Raw genomic sequence first — 20,302 nt, 5'->3', positions numbered from 1 at the left:
ATGATACCAAGAGGGTGTACATGGTTTTTTTTTTTTTTTTTCCTGTATTATTTTTTATTTTATTTGTGTGCAGAGAATTTGGAACATGGCTGTCATTCAGTGGAGGCCGGCTTCTTCTTTTTTTCCCCCCCTTTTTTTGAATGCTTAAACGATGTTTGAAAAATCAGTTAATTCTTAAAGTAAAACCGCACTTTAATTTTAACATAGCTTTATGTTAAAATAAGTTTAATTTTAACAAAACAAATTATGTTGCCAAAAGTGTGCCGACACCTGACTGCTATGGGCATTATTATGGAATTGCAACCCCCTTTGCAGCTGTGATGGCCTATACCCTTCTAAGGAGGCTTTGCACAAGATTTTGGAGTGGAATTGGTGCCATTTGGCCAAGCGAGCATTTGTGAGGTCAGGTACTGATGTTAGATGAGAATTCCTGGCTCCCGGTCAACATTCCAATTTATCCCAAAGGTATTCATTAGGGTTGAGGTCATGACTCTGTAGGTCACTCAAGTTCCTCCACACCAAGCTCATCAAATCATGTCTTTATGGAGCTGGTTTTTCACACAATGGCCTGTTGAAACTAAACCGAAAAGGGCTCTCCCCAAAACGGTTGCCACAAAGATAGGAAGGCATATTGATCTAAAATGTCTTTGTATGTTGTAGTGTTAACAATACTCTTCAATGGAAACGACTTGACTCAATCATTTGTAGGGGTGCCCTCTTATTTTTAGACACGGTGTAGGTGTAATCATTTTGGCCATAGTATGCATGTTTAATAATCTTGCTGGGATCGATAAGATGTAGTGACTGACTTCCTAGAGAAAATGCTGCTCCAGGCTCCTTCCATCAGTCAACAGCCTAGCCATGAGGTCATGTGATCCCTGAAGAGGAAGGTCAGAATGCAGATGTTTAGCTGAGGCCATGTGAATGAGTGCCTTGGCTTTTGGTCATGTGATACAGGGAGGGAGCCTGAAGAAACACTTTTCTCAGGGGGGAAAAAAGTATTTAAGCTCTTCCATTACTCTCCATCCATCCTGTAAACATGCCTGGGTGTGGGGACCTCAGAACTTAAGACAAAGATATCAATAGTTGAAAATTACTATTACATTTACGGTTCTATGTGAGACAGAAATGGGGATATTTGTGGCTTTTGTACCTTTTTTGTTGGCAGCCTGTGAGCTGCCACTGGGAGGAAATGGATGTAGGGAGCGCTGGTGGTTTCCCTCTGTGGCATTGCTGAACAAGAAGCCAACAGTTATCACCCTCCACTGTACCCCATCCTCATCTTCCATCCCGATCATCTTCTGAAACGTTTACATATTTATCGGAAAACGCTGTAAGAACTTTAACATTCAGTCTCCTGAATTATGTTTAGCGGTCCTCTTACGTGTGTTGGTTTAGCAAGGATAATGACTGCACCCTGTATGTGATGGTGCGCTTTAAAATGGCGTTCTGCCTGTACAGAAGCTTGTACATTTGATGACAGTACAGAGGGCATAGATGTTGGTGTTGTAAAGCTACAGTTAAACTACAGGTACCAGCATATCATGTATAGGCCATGCCTGGGACTCGGCTGCCTATCGCCCCCGTAGTGTTACTTGCTTGCATTTTATAATGGGCAAATCCAGTTTGCTATGTCAGTCTGAAGGTTTCCTGAATAATTCATGGCTGAATCCTCCGGGGTGCCTTTCACACGGGTAAGGCAAAAGGTAGGCCAATGCCTTTGGTATGGCACTCTCAGACTGGCAGATGAGAGCAGTGTGGGTACACTTGGTAGCTTTGGCAGATCGGGGCAGTGTGGGTACACTTGGTAGTTTTGGCAGACCATGGCAGTGTGGGTACACTTGGTAGTTTTGGCAGATCAGGGAGGTGTGGGTGCACTTGGTAGCTTTGGCAGATCAGGGAGGTGTGGGTACACTTGGTAGTTTTGGCAGACCATGGAGGTGTGGGTGCACTTGGTAGCTTTGGCAGATTGGGGCAGTGTGGGTACACTTGGTAGCTTTGGCAGATCAGGGAGGTGTGGGTACACTTGGTAGTTTTGGCAGACCATGGAGGTGTGGGTGCACTTGGTAGCTTTGGCAGATTGGGGCAGTGTGGGTACACTTGGTAGCTTTGGCAGATCAGGGAGGTGTGGGTACACTTGGTAGTTTTGGCAGATCATGGCAGTGGGTACACTTGGTAGTTTTGGAAGACTATGGCGGTGTGGGTACACTTGGTAGTTTTGGCAATCTTACCATAGAAGAGGCAAGTTTTTTTTATGTTGCAGTGTTCTTTTTCTTCCAGACTCTCCCTTAAATATTTGGCGCCTCTAGCATTTGCCTCTGCTGCTGGCAGTATGAATCGGCATCCTAAAACATTCCAAAATCCAGCCGAGCGCATACACTGCCAACCTCCAATTGCAAAACCTGTCATCCTCCAGCAATAGTTCTACAATTCTTGACTCTTCTATCATTCAAAGAAAAAAAAAAAACCTGAAAAAAAAAAAAACCTGAAAAAAGAGAATTGGGCATTTTGTACATTATTGTGTTGCACTGATTTTAATTTACGTCATATGAAAAACGGTATAGAAATGAATTTATCAATGCTTTGTTGTATGAACTTCCTCTCGCCTGTTTTGACATTGTTTATTTTTAAATTTTTTTTTTTAATTCGTAAAGCTTTTTGGCTTCATGTTTTTTTTTTTTTTTTGGTTTTCACCCCCAGTAACGTCTTTCTTGCCGCTGTCGGTGGAACGTCTATACAATACACACTGTTAGACAATGAGGACCTCATTCTCTCATATATGCAAGTTAATTTGCACATGTATAAATAGAGATGCTATTTGTGAGTTTTTGTTGTTTTTGTTGTTTTTCTTCCCAAGGTGTAAAATGTAAATTTCCTACCTTTTTGTGTTGTCTTGAGTGTCAGTATATGTTTGTCTTAATTTAATTTCAATACAGTATGTGCCTTTTTAACTTTTACGGTTGTTTTTGTGATGTGGGCTTCGCTGGGACATCTGTTACGGGACATGACGGCTACATTTCCATAGATTTTTTTTATTGGTAACACTAAACTCAGGAGTTAAATCTTAAAAAATGCATCCAAGTACCGTAGCTATTAACAAAAATGTATCTTGTTTGTGTATCACTCGGCTCTAGATCCTAAAATCATCTCTGAATTGGTGCCGACACTGTCCTTCCTTCTGGAGGGGGGGGCTACTTTTGTTCCCCATGGTCCCGCTCCAAACTCGCTCCCGGGATGGACTACAATCTCATTTCTAGTTTGTATTGAGATTGTAGTCCATCAAGGGAGCGAGCTTTGAGTGGTGATTACTTGCCAACACACAGGGACCATGGGGAACAAAAGTAGCCACCCTCCAGAAGGAAGGACAGTGTCAGCACCAATTCAGAGATGATTGGAGGATCTACAGCCGAGTGATACACAAATAAGAGACATTTTTGGTAATAGTTAAGGTACCTGAATGTATTTTTAAGATGTAACTCCTGAGTGTAGTGTCACTTTAAACTAAGTCAGAAGTTCTGATCTGCATAATTGATCTGTGAGTGAGTCACTCTTGAAGCCAACAGGGTTGGCCTGAGAGGCAGGTGAAGTGGCATTTTCAGAAGGGAATGCCAACTGTATAATGCGAGTGTCTCTTATGACGGTTGTATGTGAAGTTACAAAGCATTCCTCAGTGGTTTGTGTCTCCAGCCCCACAACCACTTTATTTTACCAGAGTCTGTGGTGTCTGTAATTCCCCATGTTTTATTGTTTTGTTTCACCTTTATGGAGGCTCCATCATGGAAGGTGATGCCACTTGTTTGACCATGGGCAGAGCTTTTTGGTGGTTAATGTTTCATGGTTGGAGCAAACGTAAGGGAGCCGGCATGTGATTGCAGTTTGACTTGACCATGCAGAACAAATATTTGCTTGAGGGAGTTGGAATTTAATGTTTTTCTGACCACATAAATCATTAACTGGATATAATTATGTTTACTTAACCTGCAGACCAGATCTGGGATAGAAGTCAGAGCAGTGACGCCCAGTCAATCATGTACCAGTCCAAAGTAGGAAGTGTAATAGGTAATAAGCCAGCATTTGCCAATCATTGGATATATAGTGGAATCTGTGCCCCAGAACAACTTTAAAAAAAAAAAAAAAAATTATCCTGTATGGTTGTTTACATTTAAACTGCTATTGGTTTAAAAATGCCAGGTCATGTTTGCATGGTCCTTGATCTGATGCGCACTAAAGAAAGTCACTATATAGGTATTCTAGTTTCAATGACAGGCTTTGTGTTTTGTAGTAGAACATGGGTTTCAATGTTAACATTTCAGTGACTTCTAAATTAACAGGCATTCCAGCTTTACCTTGCATTTATCTTACATCAGCGCAAGCTCTCTACATGGTTCAATCTGTGGTGTATTGGACGGAGTTCCTCTGTTACCCATCAACAGAATTGCATCGCTGCAAAAGCAGAGATTGTCCAGGGTTAGAGAAGTGAAGATGAGTTATTTATTTAAAAGCAAAACAGAGAAGTGAAGATGAGTTATTTATTTAAAAGTAAAAACAGAGAGCAATGTGTCCATTGTTGAGAGGACTTGACTGGTTATAAGAGGCTCATTAGCGGAAAGACGTGCGGTTTGTTATATCCGTTTGGGTTATTATCCAGCATTGTTATTATTATGCTAGCATTGTTCCTGGGGATTTGTCATGTTCCGATATCACGTGTTCCAGCAGCCTGCCTTCCACAAAGTAGAGATTGTAACAAGTGGTATAGTGTTGCTAAAACATCGAGCTGTACAGACACAAGTGTACACATCCATGCGGTTGTAAATGTCCGATTCTGTATCTCTAACATGGATCATAACGCTTTCACTTTTCATTGTCGTAGAGAAGAAATTCTAGGGAAACTTTATTTTTCAATAAATCCTTTTTTCTGGTGTGAGATTTTCTCTTCTTTGGTGGTTGCCGGTGAAGGTGGAATGGTAACGGATCGGGCGTACTCGGCCCACAGGGGGGACAGAAGAACAAGAAAGGGGTCAGGCTGTGTACAACAAAAGCCACAAGGTAATTGGAGTAAGAAGCTTTTCCCTTGGATAATCGTTTCCTCTCGGTAGACCAGGGGTGGGGCAACCTCTGCACTTCATCTGTTTTGGGACTACAAGTCCCATGAGGCGTTGATGACAGATAGGCATGACTTTCAGAGGTATGATGGGATTTGTAATTTCACCACAGCTGGAGTGCCTACCTCTGCAGTAGACTAACCAGGCTCCCATTTACTGCTTCACTGTCGCATTACAAACACTTTCCGTCTGTAGGAGGCTTGCAAGTGGGGTAATCATTGATGGGATGGGAATGGCGATTGGCATAAGTTACGGCTGAACTCCAGACACACATGCCTAAACACAGTTAATCTGCCAAAGCATTTATATCTTTGTTTATTCAGAGCTGAGATTTTGCCAGCTCTGCCGCACATCACAGCTCTATCAGATGAGGAAGCAGACCTGTTTGTTTTTCCCTCTACTGCAGCCAGTGACTGGACAGTGATAGGAGAAGAGGCAACCTGATGAGCTTCTCCCTCTTCCCTTTCCTATCAGTGTGTTCCTTGTAAGCACATAAGATCTGTAGCACAGCTGATTGGCTCCTTGTCCTGCTTCCCCTCTGATTCTGAGCTCTGCTGTACGGGGACTGCAAAAGGCTGATACCAGGTCAACTCTGGATACGTACACCATATGCATATAAGGAAATACATTTGTTGATGTATTCATGGATATGACGCTGCATTGATTAGTGTCTCTATTGAGTTTAACTTTCTCACTTAATAAACATACAGAAAGTGTCCTCAGGGTCCACAACTTGGAGTAATACAGCAATAAAAAAAACAACCACTCCAGTTAGGGGGATATCCCATTGATTTAGCTTAAAAAAAAAAAAATGACAGCAATACAGTAGGAGCCTGATGGGGACACTCTACTTAGGTGGCACCTTATACATCAGAGGGAGCCAGTCTGCATTGCTACACATGCCCTCTGTAGTCTTTTCATTATGTTGCCCTTTCAGCTGTGTTTAAAGTACCTTGGCCAGCTTTGGATTTTCCAAACCATAATCTGACCACAGTAACGTCATCCAGGTTATATGTTGTGCCATGTGGATTACATGGCTGGCCTTTGGTTTCTGAATGTGACAGAGGAGCCTTTGTATGTTTATGTATTTTATAAATCGAGCAATAGAGATCCTCATGCCTTCCAGACCTACCTCCACGTTATCCTCCCCCTAGCCCAGTATAATATTTCTGAAGGGTCACACAGATGCTTATCAAAATCTTCCTGGATGGGCTGGCACATGCGTTCTGCAATTGTTTCTTCCTATGGAGTGTTTAAAGTACGAGCTCATACTCAGACTCTCCATGGGAATACATGAGATTCATGGATTATACAGGATTTCCGTGTGCCCAGCCAGGAAGATTGGGATAAGCTGCTGTGTGATATAATTAGCAATATCCTGCTGGCATAGGTGCATAGAAAGGGAGAGGGGACCCACTATGTTTAATTGCACCAAAGGCCCAGTTGCACTTCAAAGCAGAAAACTTTTTGGGAAGGTAATTTCCCCTCTGTGTCATTGGGAAGCAAAGGGGGAAATCTCACTAAATGGGGACACATTGCAAAGCAAAGCTGGAAATGTATCTAGAGGGGGATGCAAACTGCAAGGAAAACATGCCAAAGGCTTTAAACCTTGCTGGTTCACACTCCCCTTTAGTGAATGCTTGACTGTCGCCTATGTTGATATCTACAGAATAGAAGTGGGTAGAAATCTGAAAAAAAAAAAAAAACCTTTTACCATGTATGTGTTTGACACGGAATACAGGGGGTTTGTTTTCTCTAAGGAGTATAAAACCAAGGCGCGATGTTAATGGTGTGTAATGACTTCTGACATGATTGTCTGTGAAGGTTCTCATTCATCCAGGTCATAGTATATCTGTAAACTATAAATCAATGGAGCTGGACTTGCTATATTTTTAATATGTTTCACTGGTCATCCGACCAGCTTTCTCCATTCAGAATGACGTGCACAAATTATCTGTGACTAAATATGGTGAATGTTGCTCCAAGCCACATCATCTGTTTATCATAACCAGCTATAGGGTCAGAGACCTCCATGGGGGTAAGGTGTTAATTGCATTTGCCTGTTATTATGGTGCCCAGAGAGAGGTGTTGAAACAGCTTTGTATGTGGAAGACAAGTGAATATAAAGCGTTAACAATAAAGTTTGTATCTCCCCATTCCCAGAGCTATGTGACCCCCCCCATGTCAGTCAATACCATCTAATAACCGTCCAATAAACAGACACTGTGTACACTGTGACACGCAATCAATGGGGGCACACATTACAGGAGTGGAAAATGTCACCTGGGCTGATCAATGAAGTGCGAGCGGCCGATTCTAGGATATTTCTGTACTCCGACAAAGATGAAATCTCATTACCAGGAACTCCTGTGATTGATTTTTCCTGAGTCGGAAGATCTGGAGGGAGATGGGGAAGTTTTATGGCTTTGTTTTACCCTCTTAGTCAGTATTGTTCACAAATGTCAGAGAGGCTCTGCTGGGCTTTGTGTGCAGATTGCTCTACTAATGAGTGCGGCAGGGTTTGTGGCTGGAGAGATACTGCAGAACTACAAGTCCCAGGTCGCTCTATCACTCTGCAATCATATAAGGCCTGTTCACACCGTGTCAATTGAGCTGCATTTTTAACCGGCTCCTTACCAGGTGTGCGTTTATTTTGGATAGCCCCTCATGTATGAACATATTGCTCGCTCACTCTGGTAACGTTGTGATTGTCGCTTAAAGACGTTTCTGTATAAAGCAGAACTCCATTCAGGAGAAATATCTGTGACATCAGGTTATGCTCACACCTTGCTTTCAGGTCATAGTTGAAGCAGTACCTGACCCAAAATATCGAAATCCTTTTTCAGCAGGTCTATGGATGGTGGGGCAGAGCTTCTGTTGGGTTTAGCTGTAATTTATTTTAAGTAGAAGGATCCAAGATGTTGGAGGGCGGCTTCATAGCCTGATACACCCAACATTTCTCTTTTACTGAGTATCCAAAATTTTAAATCAGATTAATCACCCTAATAATGTATATAGTACATTACTCATTTTGATGGGGTTCTCCATTAGGCATCACCCTGCAAAAAAAAATTTTTTATTGCATTCATTTTTCGAATTTCGTATCCATCCAAATTTTCATTTCGGAAAGATCCACAATGAAGTCACGTGACCATGCCTGTAATGCAACAGCCAAAAAAAAAAAAACATCTGAGAGGCCAAAGAACAGTCACATGTCCTATTAAGTTTTATTTGGAACAAAATGAATATGGATTCAAATTTTTGTTGAAGGAACTTTTGGATTTGTTCGCATTCGAATTTGGAAATGTGGATGCATTCAAATGTCCGAATTTAACAAAGCTCGTACGAATATCCCTAATGAACAAAACTAAATTTACATGTCAATTCTCAAGTAAGAAAGAAAAGAAAAAAAATACACAGATAATTTGGAATTCAACCAAAAATGCATTGAGCCTCCTGGAAGATGCTGGGTGTGAAATTTGATTTATGACCACTAGATGGCGCTCACGCAAAATAATTATAATTTGAAGATGGTTCACAGACCAGTAAGCTTAGGACACTCGGCCGAAGGCAGCCAAGTGAATGACCGAGCCGAAGTGAAGGGAGCTGAATTCTGTTCGGCTATTCACTTCAGCCGAGTACGGCTGACCTCGGCTCCTGAGCCGAAGTGAAGAACCTGTTCCATTCAGCCGATCCAACATCTGGATCGGCTAAGCAGAAAGCCCGGCAGTTCGCTCGCTACTGTTCTCATAGGGGGGCCAAACAGCGGTGAGTGAATAGCTGAATGCTGCCGAGTGGCATTCAGCTCGGAGCCGGCGGAAAGTTTAAAAGTGAAACATTTTTTTTAAATAGAGGGGGAAAAAAAAAATACCGCCAGTGACACGCGTTTCACTGAACGAAAAAAACGAGCTGAACCCAGCCTAGAACGCATCAAAAACACTCACGGTCATGCAATGACAGGCCACTATCCTCCACTATCTATCATGGCCCGGACCTCCCCATTTGTTTTCAGTCGGCCGGGACCGGAGAAGATCCAGGCGTCACTTATAGCTAAAATATCACTTTGTAGTGGGCTAACCCTTTAATACATTTTGGATGACGGACCAGAAATAAGAATGCAGCAAGTGCAGCTATAATAAAGTCTATCAGTACTAGTAATATGTGTTGGGCTGGTTACTCCGAGTCCCCAAGTCAGATTGGGACCCACAGTGAGTGCCACACGGCGGGCGTTACATAGCTATCTGCTCCGGGATTAAGACCTGAGATCACAGCAGAACAAAGAGAAAACTCCTCCAGCATCAACTTCCATAGCGGATCTGTGATGTCATCTGATCAGAGCTGCAATGGCAGCCAATGTTGGAAGATACGAAAAGGTCTGTCCTGAAAAGCCATGTCCTTTAAGGACAACCACCTTTCACCATGACCATAATGGTGCATTTTGTGTTGTAGCCACAGAAATCTGTCCCTACCATAAATGAACCAATTAGTTGTGTGTGTAGCCCCCCTCCCAGCCCAAAAGCTCCCAGTTCTTCTGTAGCAACTCACATTTTTAGGTTAGCATGGCAGCATAGATATTTCCCTAAACATAACAACCATCAACAGGATCAGATGAGGGTGACTTGGGATGGGATGAAGACAGCACTTTCCTTGCTGAATGTTTGATAAACATTGTGGAAAGAAAAACCTGTGAAAGCAAAAAACTCCCTGTGACTGCATGAAATGACCCTGGGTTGGCTTGTCCTGCCATCTTGAAAGGGATTTTTTTTCCTTAATCTTTTAATGAACAGAGGTCACTGAAGCCTAGAGGTCCAGGCCACATTTAGCAACATCCATATGTATCAGTTAACTTGTTAATAACCCTATGGCCAATCTGCATACCTCATTAATGAATATATATATATGTAAGGCTTTTATTAGACTCTTAATTAAAAAAACCTTTTTTTTTTAAATATCATTTATAAGCTGCCAAATGCCCAAAAATAAAACCATACTTTAAAAAAAATTAGTTTAATAAATTAACATAGTTACTAAAAATTACTGCTGAATCATTATTTTGTCAAAAATACCTCCAGGCTGCATGTGATCACTATGTCAAAGCAGACATGATAGGGAACCACTCTGATTGTCACTGACGGTCAGGTAACAACCGAGATTGAGATCCAGCAGCCATGCAAATGGGGGGCGTTTATAATTGTATCCTTTGCATGATGGAGGTTACGCGGTGGAAGGAGTTAACGTGATGAAAGGGGACGGAGTTAAAGTGAACCTGTGCCATGCCCCTTCAGGCCCAAACAAAAGGATCACCTTAGTGCCGACCCCATGAATTGCACATATTTCCCTCTACTGCTGCTCCATGTATAAAATGAGAAATCACTGCACCTGGAGCTTACATAGGACCTAGGATTCTCTCCCCACCCATACAACAATTCTAGGTGCCTGAGCAGCCTTGGGGAGGGGACAATCAAAGAAACCTGTTGCTGTTCTCCATGTGGGCAAACATGTTTGCTTTAACTTGTAAGAAATACATTTCTTTGTGGGTTGCCACCTCACTCGTCCACCAATACGATCATTTTCTCTGGTCCGTCCAGTTAAAGGCTGTAACTACAGATCAGGGGGTCCGATAGCAAAAATGGGATGGGGGCCCCCCCTGATGACTTCTCCCTGAGCTGTGAGTAACAATGCCAAGATCCCAAAGACTCCTCTTGTATATCTGAAGACGTCTCTGCACTGTAGACTTTACAGGGGATTACAGTTGTCAACCACAACCACTCCAACCGTTAATGATACAGTACTGTAATATGTTCACATGTTCTATGTTTAATTTGCAACCTAGTGGAGCCCCCTTTCACCCCCAGACCCCATAGCAACCACCTGGACTGCTATGGCTATAGTTATGTCACTGGTCCGTTTATACATGATTAAGACCACAGAACTAAAATAATGCTCCAAGTCACACACATCTTACCCTCCGCCCTGCAGTTGTTACTATTAAAATATTAAACTTATCATAAAAAACAAATATAGGAAGACATTATTTGGACCAACAGCGAAGAAAACACAACGTGGACCGAGCGTGACATTTTTGAATAAATATTTATTGTTCAAAGACTGCAGGTTATTCCCTTTTGTTTCCTAGGAGGTCGATAATAACCCATCACTGGTGGCAAACCCCCGTACAGCAAAGAGTCCAATGCACCGCCATTAAGGAAGACAATAAAATATACAATATACATGACATTCGGGGAATACGCTGTAAATGTTCATTAACAATAAAATAAATAGTTCAGATAAACTCTTTTTTGTCGAGCAGATTAAGAACCAAAAGAGTCACTTTTCATGAAGAGCAATTCAAACGGAGATCCTGAAGAGCTTATGAAAGTCAGGGACTGGGCGATTTCCGGCTCCTATGGAACTGTCAGTCCCAGAATATCCTGCTGAGACTTGGGAAGTAGTTGGGCAGACCACCTGCCCCTTAAAAAAAAGTTAAAAAAACACCATTTAGCAGAACCACAAATCTTCCCCAAATAGACTTCTCCATTTTAGTTGGAATGGGACAGGGTTTGGTTCCTCAATGGGTCTTCACACCTATCTGGGATCTGCCTTCACCTGAGCACAGTTGTCACGTGCCAAACCTCTGTATCAGCCCACAAGTCCCTGAGGAGGCTCCACTAGGGGGGTGCATGTGAAGTCACAGTCCAGTGACACCTGTAGCTTGGCGGAAAAGCCAACTTCTTGGCATGTCATAGCTATGCCAAGGGTAGAGGCGGTCCCATCACCCTGCCAGGGTCCCAGACATAATACCTGCAAAGGATCAGAATCTGCCCCACTCTGCCATAAATGGAGAAATCCATTTTATTTTCTCTTGTGGAAAGTTTGTCTGCTGTATGTGCAAATGCAACAAACTGCTCTAGAGACGCTTAAAACAGCAATGAGAGAATTAAAGCGCACATATGAGGCATAAGAATATCAACAGTTTGAGGAAAATGTTCCCTTTGAGCATCTGAAAGCTTTTGAAAATCCTGAAGAGCCTTATTTATCACACTATCTAGGGAACTTCACCCACATAGCGATCAGGTGACCCCATCTTATATTTCATTTCTGATTGTTAAGTAACATTAGATTAACCTGTTGTTGACAGCTAAATTGTGTGGAATAAATTGATTTGAGTGTGTTGCAAAATATGGCCGATATCGACAAAGAGCCACAGAGGGCCCATCTGATGTTACTTACGTGCCAGAACCATTCGCCCTGTGAATCTCTGTGAACATTCCTTCTGTGCATATAGTGGCAAAAATTAGCTTTCTTAGAATATTTTCCTTTCAGGTTCAATGTAGGCTATTGTAATACTGCATTATGGCCACTAGATGGCGGTGAGGAGCATAGGAAATAAATACTTCTTCAAAATGATGTAATAGCACATTATGGCCACTAGATGACACTAAAGAGCATATAAAAGAAGTACTTAATTCCTATGCTCCTCATACGCGCCATCTAGTTGCCATAAAGTTGTATTACATTACAAAGAAGTATTTATTTCCTATGCTCATCAGCGCTATCTAGTGGCCATATTGTGGTATTACATCATCTTACAATCAACCTGAAAATATTCAACCTGGCTATAATGCGAAATTACATTGTTACATTCGACCTGGAAAGAAATTATACTAATAACGTTTTATATGCTTTTGCATCTATTCACACAGAACCAATATACTGAGAGATTCACAGGGTGAATGGCTCTGTGAATTGTTAATAAATAGACCCCATAGTTTGTGCTTGAAGCTTCAGATGACTGCTATATTGTATATCTGCTCTTTCATTGTAACATCCTCCTATGCCTTTCAAACATGTCTTTAAATCATAAAGCTGATGTATGAATGTATTGCTCCGGTCCAAAATTCAAAGCTTCCTTCTGTATCCAACTGCACCTAATACAGAGGGAGAATAAGCTTTGTGTTGTGCTTCCTGATGATGATGTAGTCAAGAGGCTGAAATATGAAAGACAGCAATATATAACAATAGGCTCCTTTTGTGAACGTGCCTGAAAGTGAAATCATCGGTGTTGCTCACAGCAACCAATCACATGCTCCATTTCATTATTGCAGAGCAAGGTACAAGTTAAAGTGAAAATCTGAACAATACAGGTGATTTTTGTGCTCTGATATTTTCATATATTGTCATATTTTGGTAAAAAAAAAATGCAAAAGGGCACACAAAAGAAATGACATAATTGCTCCCAGTAAAACTCTTCAGGACCAATCCATGTAGTATCTTAGAGGGGTGCATCCCACCCTCCTGTAGGTCCCTGTTTTGCTTGATCCAGAGATCGATTCTCAGGATTCGCTTGCAGCGCCACCTGCTGGAGAAATCTGGTATTGCAGCACAACCTGGAAATGGAGCCTTGACCTCTCCAATCACATGAAACAAGTGCAGGATAGCGGCCGGGATACCCTGCTCTTTGCTATGGACCCCTCCATGATACTACATAGGAGCCCTACCCAGTCAGGAATTTGTAGCTGACTTACTAATTTGGGGTTTCCATTGTTTTTTCTCTTCCTACAGTCACATAAAGGTGAAATACACCTTTAAAATTCTTCTGCTGTGCTTAGAATGAATATATTTTATTATTTAGCCAGTTATTTGTGCATTATGCTAACTCATTGTGCCATACATTCGACTTATATTATCTGGCTGATCTCTGTATTGCTTTAGATCCCTCGCTTTGCATTGTAAGACCCTGTAATATAATACATCACAGAATATATATATATATATGAAAAGTAGTTACACGTCTGTACAATGAGAACCCTCTACGTACACTCACAATACACACAACAGAGGCCATTGTATCACCTTCCAACTACAACGTCACACGTTCCCGACTTGCCAGGTAATTCTGATTCTACAGAGACAACTTTGTAATGTTCGATGTGAAGGACACCGAGCCTACAGGTGACCGTATTCACCTCCGGTGTTTGTCTAGTGTTCATATTAAAGAAAATCTCTGGTCTACAAATGGAGGGTCAGGTTGGGATATCACTCTGGGTAACATGGACACTTTTTTTTGTGCGGGATCTTACACAGTTTTAGCGTTGACCAAGGCCAAGGCCCAAGGCACACTAGTAGTCACATGCCTGAGGAAGGCATCCTGCATGGCCCTGAAGCGTTACACTGACACAAATAGTGATGAAAGAGCTTCAATAAACGTTTGTGTTATATGATATGGAACCTCTGTGTGCTGGTGACATATTTTCTCATCTGTAAGGATAACACTTAATTATCTGGCTGTTCCCCCAGTGCCCTCCTACTTCAGGCCTGTCCCAGGAATGAGTATTATGGGAATATATATCGGGTGACACACAGGGCTGGATTTACTCTCTCTGCTGCCCCAATGCCAGGTTCCTCAATGCGCGACCCCGCCCCCTGTATGCATGCTGCATACAAGTGATCTCAGCGACCTCGCCGAGATCACTTGTACAAAACAAGCGGCGGCTTCCCCGCTGTACATTTACTCCTGCTTGCCCAAAGCAGGGCTAAATGTAGAAAACAACTACCCGCCCGATGCCCGGAACTGCATGTCCTGGGCATAGGGAGACAAGAATACCATACCCCTGCTGCCCCTCTACTCCCTGCTGCCCCTCTACTCCCTGCTGCCCCGAGGCCGGGCCTCGGTTGGCCTTGTGGGAAATCCTGTCCTGGTGACACATTGAGGCTGATTTCTGCCGCTATAGACACTAGGTGGCGCTGAGGAGCATAGGAAAGTTTTGCGCAGAAGAGTTTTAAAGCATCCCCTATGTGATCCTGCAACTCCCCAGGTCCCTGATTCATCATGTTCTAAGCACAGTGTATAGGATGTAAGGACGCCAAGGGAGTGTAGGATGAGAGAGGCCGGTGGGAGCGCTGTCACAGCTGGCTGGCTCCAAAGATCGGGTGAGTATAACTTTGTTATTTTCTTCCCTAGACCAAAACGGTTAACCCTTACAGTGTAATGCAAAGGCTAAAAAGGGAATTGTCCAGGTTTCTTTAATGCTTAGGTGTCACACCAAGGCTCCTATACGAAACTGACAACTGCCGTTGGCTGAATTCTGGGAGCCGTGCTCAGTCTGGGGCTGTATGTGATGCTGACGATCTGCCATAGAATGAGCACCAGGGGTTGGTCTATGGCAACATCTGCCTCTGGATGGGATCCCTTGTCTGGATGGGATCCCTCAATTTCCCTGTTTGGATGAGATCCCCGATTCCCCTGTTTGAATGGGATCCCTCAATTCCCCTGTCTGGATGGGATCCCCCGATTCCGCTGTCTGGATGGGATCACCTGACTCCCCTGTCTGGATGTGATCACCTGACTCCCCTGTCTGAATGTGATCACCTGATTCCCCTGTCTGGATGTGATCACCTGACTCCCCTGTCTGAATGTGATCACCTGATTCCCCTGTCTGGATGTGATCACCTGACTCCCCTGTCTGGATGTGATCACCCGACCCCCCTGTCTGGATAGATCCCCCGATTCCCCTGTCTAGATGGGATCCCACGATTCCCCTGTCTGGATGGTATCCCCTGAATCCCTTGTCTGGATGGGATCCCCTGAATCCCTTGTCTGGATGGGATCCCCCGATTACCTGTCTTGATAGGTTTCCTTTAATTGCTAACATGATATTTGCATATTAAGCTTGCTGGGATATTCTTCATATTTTGTTTCTTTAATTTCATATAATTTGTTTTGGTAAAATCATAACGAAAGAACTAACAAAAAAATAAAGCATAAGAACATTAAAAGCTGCAGTTTGCAAGTTGGCCACAAGATGGCAGCATTGGCACAAAGCACATGCAATAGCATTGGATGCAGCTCAGAATGGGGCCTCTCAGGGCCACATAAATCCTAAAAATCCATATATTCCCCATACACCCACTGCAGGTTTGTCATTTAAGAATGACTACAGGCAATTGTGATGACAGACAGATGGACAGGAAGTTAGATAAGATACATAGATGAAATATAAATGTATTTTAATAGTTAATATTTGTTTCTAGGTGCCAAGTGTGAGTACCTTGAATCCTTTGTAATGTATAATTCCCATCATACCCTGCACACAAGCTGAAATTTTAATTCAGGCTCACAGTGCTAAGGGATCTTCCAATGGGTTATATTAAAATAGTATTGCCTTTACAAAAAAAACAATGGCAGGTTAAAGGTCATGGAGGTGTTGGGTCACTGTGTAGTATGAGCATCCACGCAGCAATAACAATACTGATGGATGTGAGTGACGTATTTTATGTCTCGAAGTGTCTATTATGGCCGCTCGGATTTCCTATTCCCTCTCCCTGACCTGAGATCTCCTTTAATAAATGTGCTATTTGTATCTGTGGCAGGGCCGTCTTTAATATTGATTGGACCATGGGCAAACATTTTCTTGGGCCCCCGCACCCGCCATGCAATTTTGCCCCATGATGCAATATTGCCTGCTACATGCTGACAGCTTGCAGTGACAGCTGCAGTGCGGTCTTTCCGAGCACACTGCAGCTCGGAAAGATTGCGACAATATTGTCAGGATCCACCCCTCTACCTGATTGATAGCTGGCTCTGCCTCTGTAGATCCAGAGCCAGCTGTGGCGGCCAGTGCAGATGAAGCATTAGCACTAGTTTATGGGGTACAGAGCCCCAAAGCAATGACTGGGCCCGGGGCAGCTGCCCCTTGTGCCCTGCCTTAAAAACGGCCCTGATCTGTGGCTTTGTACTTGTGCTATTAAAGTCTTCTGCGTTGGCATAAAGGAGAAGCACACGAGTGCCGGAATGAGTCCGTCAGACTATCGTGCGCACACATATGCGTATATATCTTTATATATGTATAAAAATACTCTTTGCGGCATTTTGCTGTTTATATATTTTTTTTCTCTTGCAGAGCGTGACTCAGGCGTGACGCGGGATGTGTCCTTGATCGGAGATGATTCATTTATTATCCTGTACATCAAGCAGAGCCCAGGCCGCTTCCGCCAGTCTTTTAACGCAGGTGTGGGGTTTATGCTGGAACGTTCCAAAATCAAACTCTTTCATACTGGATAGGGGCCGGTCCCGCAAATGTCGGTTTCGATCGTTTAGGTCGCGTTTGGTTTTGTTGTTCTGTTATGTACGTCAGTAGTAGCCAGCAATACTTGTAGGGAAGAAAAAAAACACCGTATATGACTTGTGGCCACTTGTTGGCAATGGAGAGTCCGCGTGCGGCCTTTATTCGAACATCTCATAGTGACGCGTCTGTCTGACTCGAGGGACCATGTCCACTAATAGTCTGCAAAAGAAAGAAAAGGACTCTGAGCAACGAGGCTTTCTGCATTTCAGTAATGCGGAACTTCAGGCAAACAGATAAATGCACAGATGAAACATATATATCATTTACAGGAAACGTCAATGGAAGAAGAATAGAAGCCACCATTGCTGACCTCTCCTGACAATACTACTTCCCTGGCTGTCTGGTTTCAGGCTGAATGTCATGTAATACTGCATAATGCCCACTAGGTGGAGCTGATAGGTAGGTATTTCCTATGCTCCTCAGCTCCATCTAGTGCAGCGGTTCTCAACCCTTCTAGTGCTGCGACCCCTAACAGTAAAACTATTTCCGCTGCTCTTTCATCGCTGTAATTTTGCTAGCGTTAGATAGTGTCTCCCGGCCGCTTGAGAGAGAAACACTTTCTCCCAGAAAGGTTTACTCTTCTTGATCGAGCAGAGTAAACCTTTCCCTGCTCTGGTTTTTGTTTGTTTTTTTTCCTGACATCGGAGCCGCCAGTCGCCATCAGTCAGAAGAAAAAAAAATGGCATAGGAATGCATAGCTGGATTGCTATAGGCTATTTCAATTTGCAATATCTAATAGCAAGCTGGCTATTGCACCCGCCCACTGCTGCTGTCAATCACTAGAAGAGGACCTGATGGAGAACTTCAGGTCCCCCACTGCTGATTGACAGCAGCAGTGGGCGGGTGCAATAGCTAGTTTGTTATTGGCTATTGCAAAGTGAAATAGCCAATAGAAATCTAGCTATGCATTCCTATGCCATTTTTTTCTTTTCTGACTGAGGGCGGCCGGCGGCTCTGATGTCAGAAAAAAAAAACCCAGAGCAGGGAAAGGTTTACTCTGAGTAAAGCTTCCTGGGAGAAAGTGTTTCTCTCCCGGACGGCAGGAGAGCCGCTAACAAATAGCGGGAGACTCCCGGAGAGTTAGGACAGTTGGGATGTCTGCAATTACAAGTTTTACAGATTAGAATAGAAAAACAAAAACACATTTCTGATGGTTTTAGGCGACCCCTGGCCAATCGTCATTCCACCCCCGATGGGGTCGCGACCCACAGGTTGAGAACCGCTGATCTAGTGGCCATAATGTTTTATTACAGCACTACATTCAAACTGCAGGAAAATATATTCAAAACATTTGCTTTTGGCATTATTCACCCAAAGGGAACATTCACCGATATTTAAAGGGTGAAAGGGCCTGCCAATTGTTTATAAATAGACTGTATAGCGTAGTGGACTTTTCTATACTAGTCTTCAGATAAAGCCAGGTACTGAATGGACTGAGGAAAGGACTTTTCTATACTAGTCTTCAGATAAAGCCAGGTACTGAATGGACTGAGGAAAGGACTTTTCTATACTAGTCTTCAGAGATAGTCAGGTCCTGAATGGACTGAGGAAAGGACTTTTCTATACTAGTCTTCAGAGATAGTCAGGTCCTGAATGGACTGAGGAAAGGACTTTTCTATACTAGTCTTCAGATAAAGCCAGGTACTGAATGGACTGAGGAAAGGACTTTTCTATACTAGTCTTCAGATAAAGCCAGGTACTGAATGGACTGAGGAAAGGACTTTTCTATACTAGTCTTCAGAGATAGTCAGGACCTGAATGGACTGAAGAAAGGGATTTCCTATTATAATATGACTGGATCAGGAGAGTCGGTGACCAGTTCTTCCTTTGTTATTGGCAGTTACAATAAGCCTGGCTTGCTATTCCTAATACAGGAAAGTCCCTTTGTTCTCCTGAGTCCCCTCAGTAACATTGTTTTATTACCTGCTGATGCTGCCAGAAGATCTGTTATGTTTCCACTTTCTTTAGCAGGCCAAGCTGTCCAGCAAAACTTTATGGGTTGGCTCAGCTTGGCTAAGTGCTTGACTACCCAAACCTTTTGACCTAAACCACACCCCCAGTAGTAAATCCCTCCCACACGCTTAGTGACCAGTCAGGGTGCTCTTATTGGGCAGACAATGGGGGCATAGCTGGTATGGCTAATGGTAAGTCAGATAAATCAAGCTTTTAGTAAGAAAGTGAAACCAGATCAGAGAGGCACACAGATGAGGCTCAAGTTTCAAATTCCTAAAATGCCCGACAGGTTCATTTAAAGCCTTGCTATTGGTCTGTCTAAACCACACCCTATTAACTGCATTCACATAAATGTTCCTAGACCCTGGCCCCCCTTGGCTCCAATTTTTTAATAAGTCAGTTTCAATGACTTCACTCACTTTATTCCATAGCTCATGATGATCAGTCCGATCAGAATCCCGACAGTCCCATCCAGATACCAGACGGTGTCGTGGTGCTTGTAAACCTCGGCGCTGATCAAAATGGAGAACCCCATGATGCCGCCAACCAGCGAGTTGAACCCTACAAAGACATGAACATTCTAAATGTGATATGATGTCATACAACAGTGTAGCCACATGGGCAGCTCTTGTTCATGTAACGTATTATTTTCATGGTAAGCACATGTATGCTGCGTATTGCGTATGTGTATCACTTCCAGGTATTTATTACCTGCAACCCGCTGTTCTTTTTCTTTAATGCAGTGGTGTTGTGTGTGCCTGTGTCTCAATGTAGACACTACAAGTCCCATCTGCTACAGTGGCAGATGGAATCATAGATCTCAATGGAGCACAAGTGTTGTGGTGTCACCAATGTTTATTTCCTCAAGTCCTGCAACCGAAGATCCGCACCTCCATGCAGACCGGGGGCTGGAGGAACAGTCCCCAGGGAGCCGCAGGTGCTGCATACAGACTCTCATAAAAGTCAGTGGATGTATACACCAATAATTGCATACAACTGCATATGTAAATCCCTGGACGCAGGTTTTCTGTTTTATGCCTGCGCACATACACGGCTGCTCATAAGCATACAGCCATTGACTGCTATGGCAGGCTGTGCACCGCTCTTGCAGCTCCCCGGGGG

General features: G+C 43.2%; 1 protein-coding gene across 1 annotated transcript in view; it reads right to left on the bottom strand.

Annotated features, from left to right (window-relative positions):
- Nucleotides 1–17,203: 17,203 nt before the first annotated feature.
- Nucleotides 17,204–20,302, bottom strand: part of TMEM163 (transmembrane protein 163) — a 103,045-nt gene continuing 99,946 nt past the window's right edge. Inside the window, exon 8 of the mRNA XM_018563040.1 lies at nucleotides 17,204–17,386. Within this exon, the coding sequence (XP_018418542.1) occupies nucleotides 17,326–17,386 (61 nt within the window). The 3' untranslated portion in view covers nucleotides 17,204–17,325. The remainder of the gene's footprint in view (nucleotides 17,387–20,302) is intronic.

The sequence above is a fragment of the Nanorana parkeri genome, unplaced genomic scaffold, assembly GCF_000935625.1.
Source record: "Nanorana parkeri isolate BGI_ZX_2015 unplaced genomic scaffold, ASM93562v1 scaffold626, whole genome shotgun sequence".
In the NCBI taxonomy this organism is placed as follows: domain Eukaryota; kingdom Metazoa; phylum Chordata; class Amphibia; order Anura; family Dicroglossidae; genus Nanorana; species Nanorana parkeri.
Note: the sequence above shows the minus strand (reverse complement) of the source record. Positions and strands in the feature narration are given on the sequence as shown.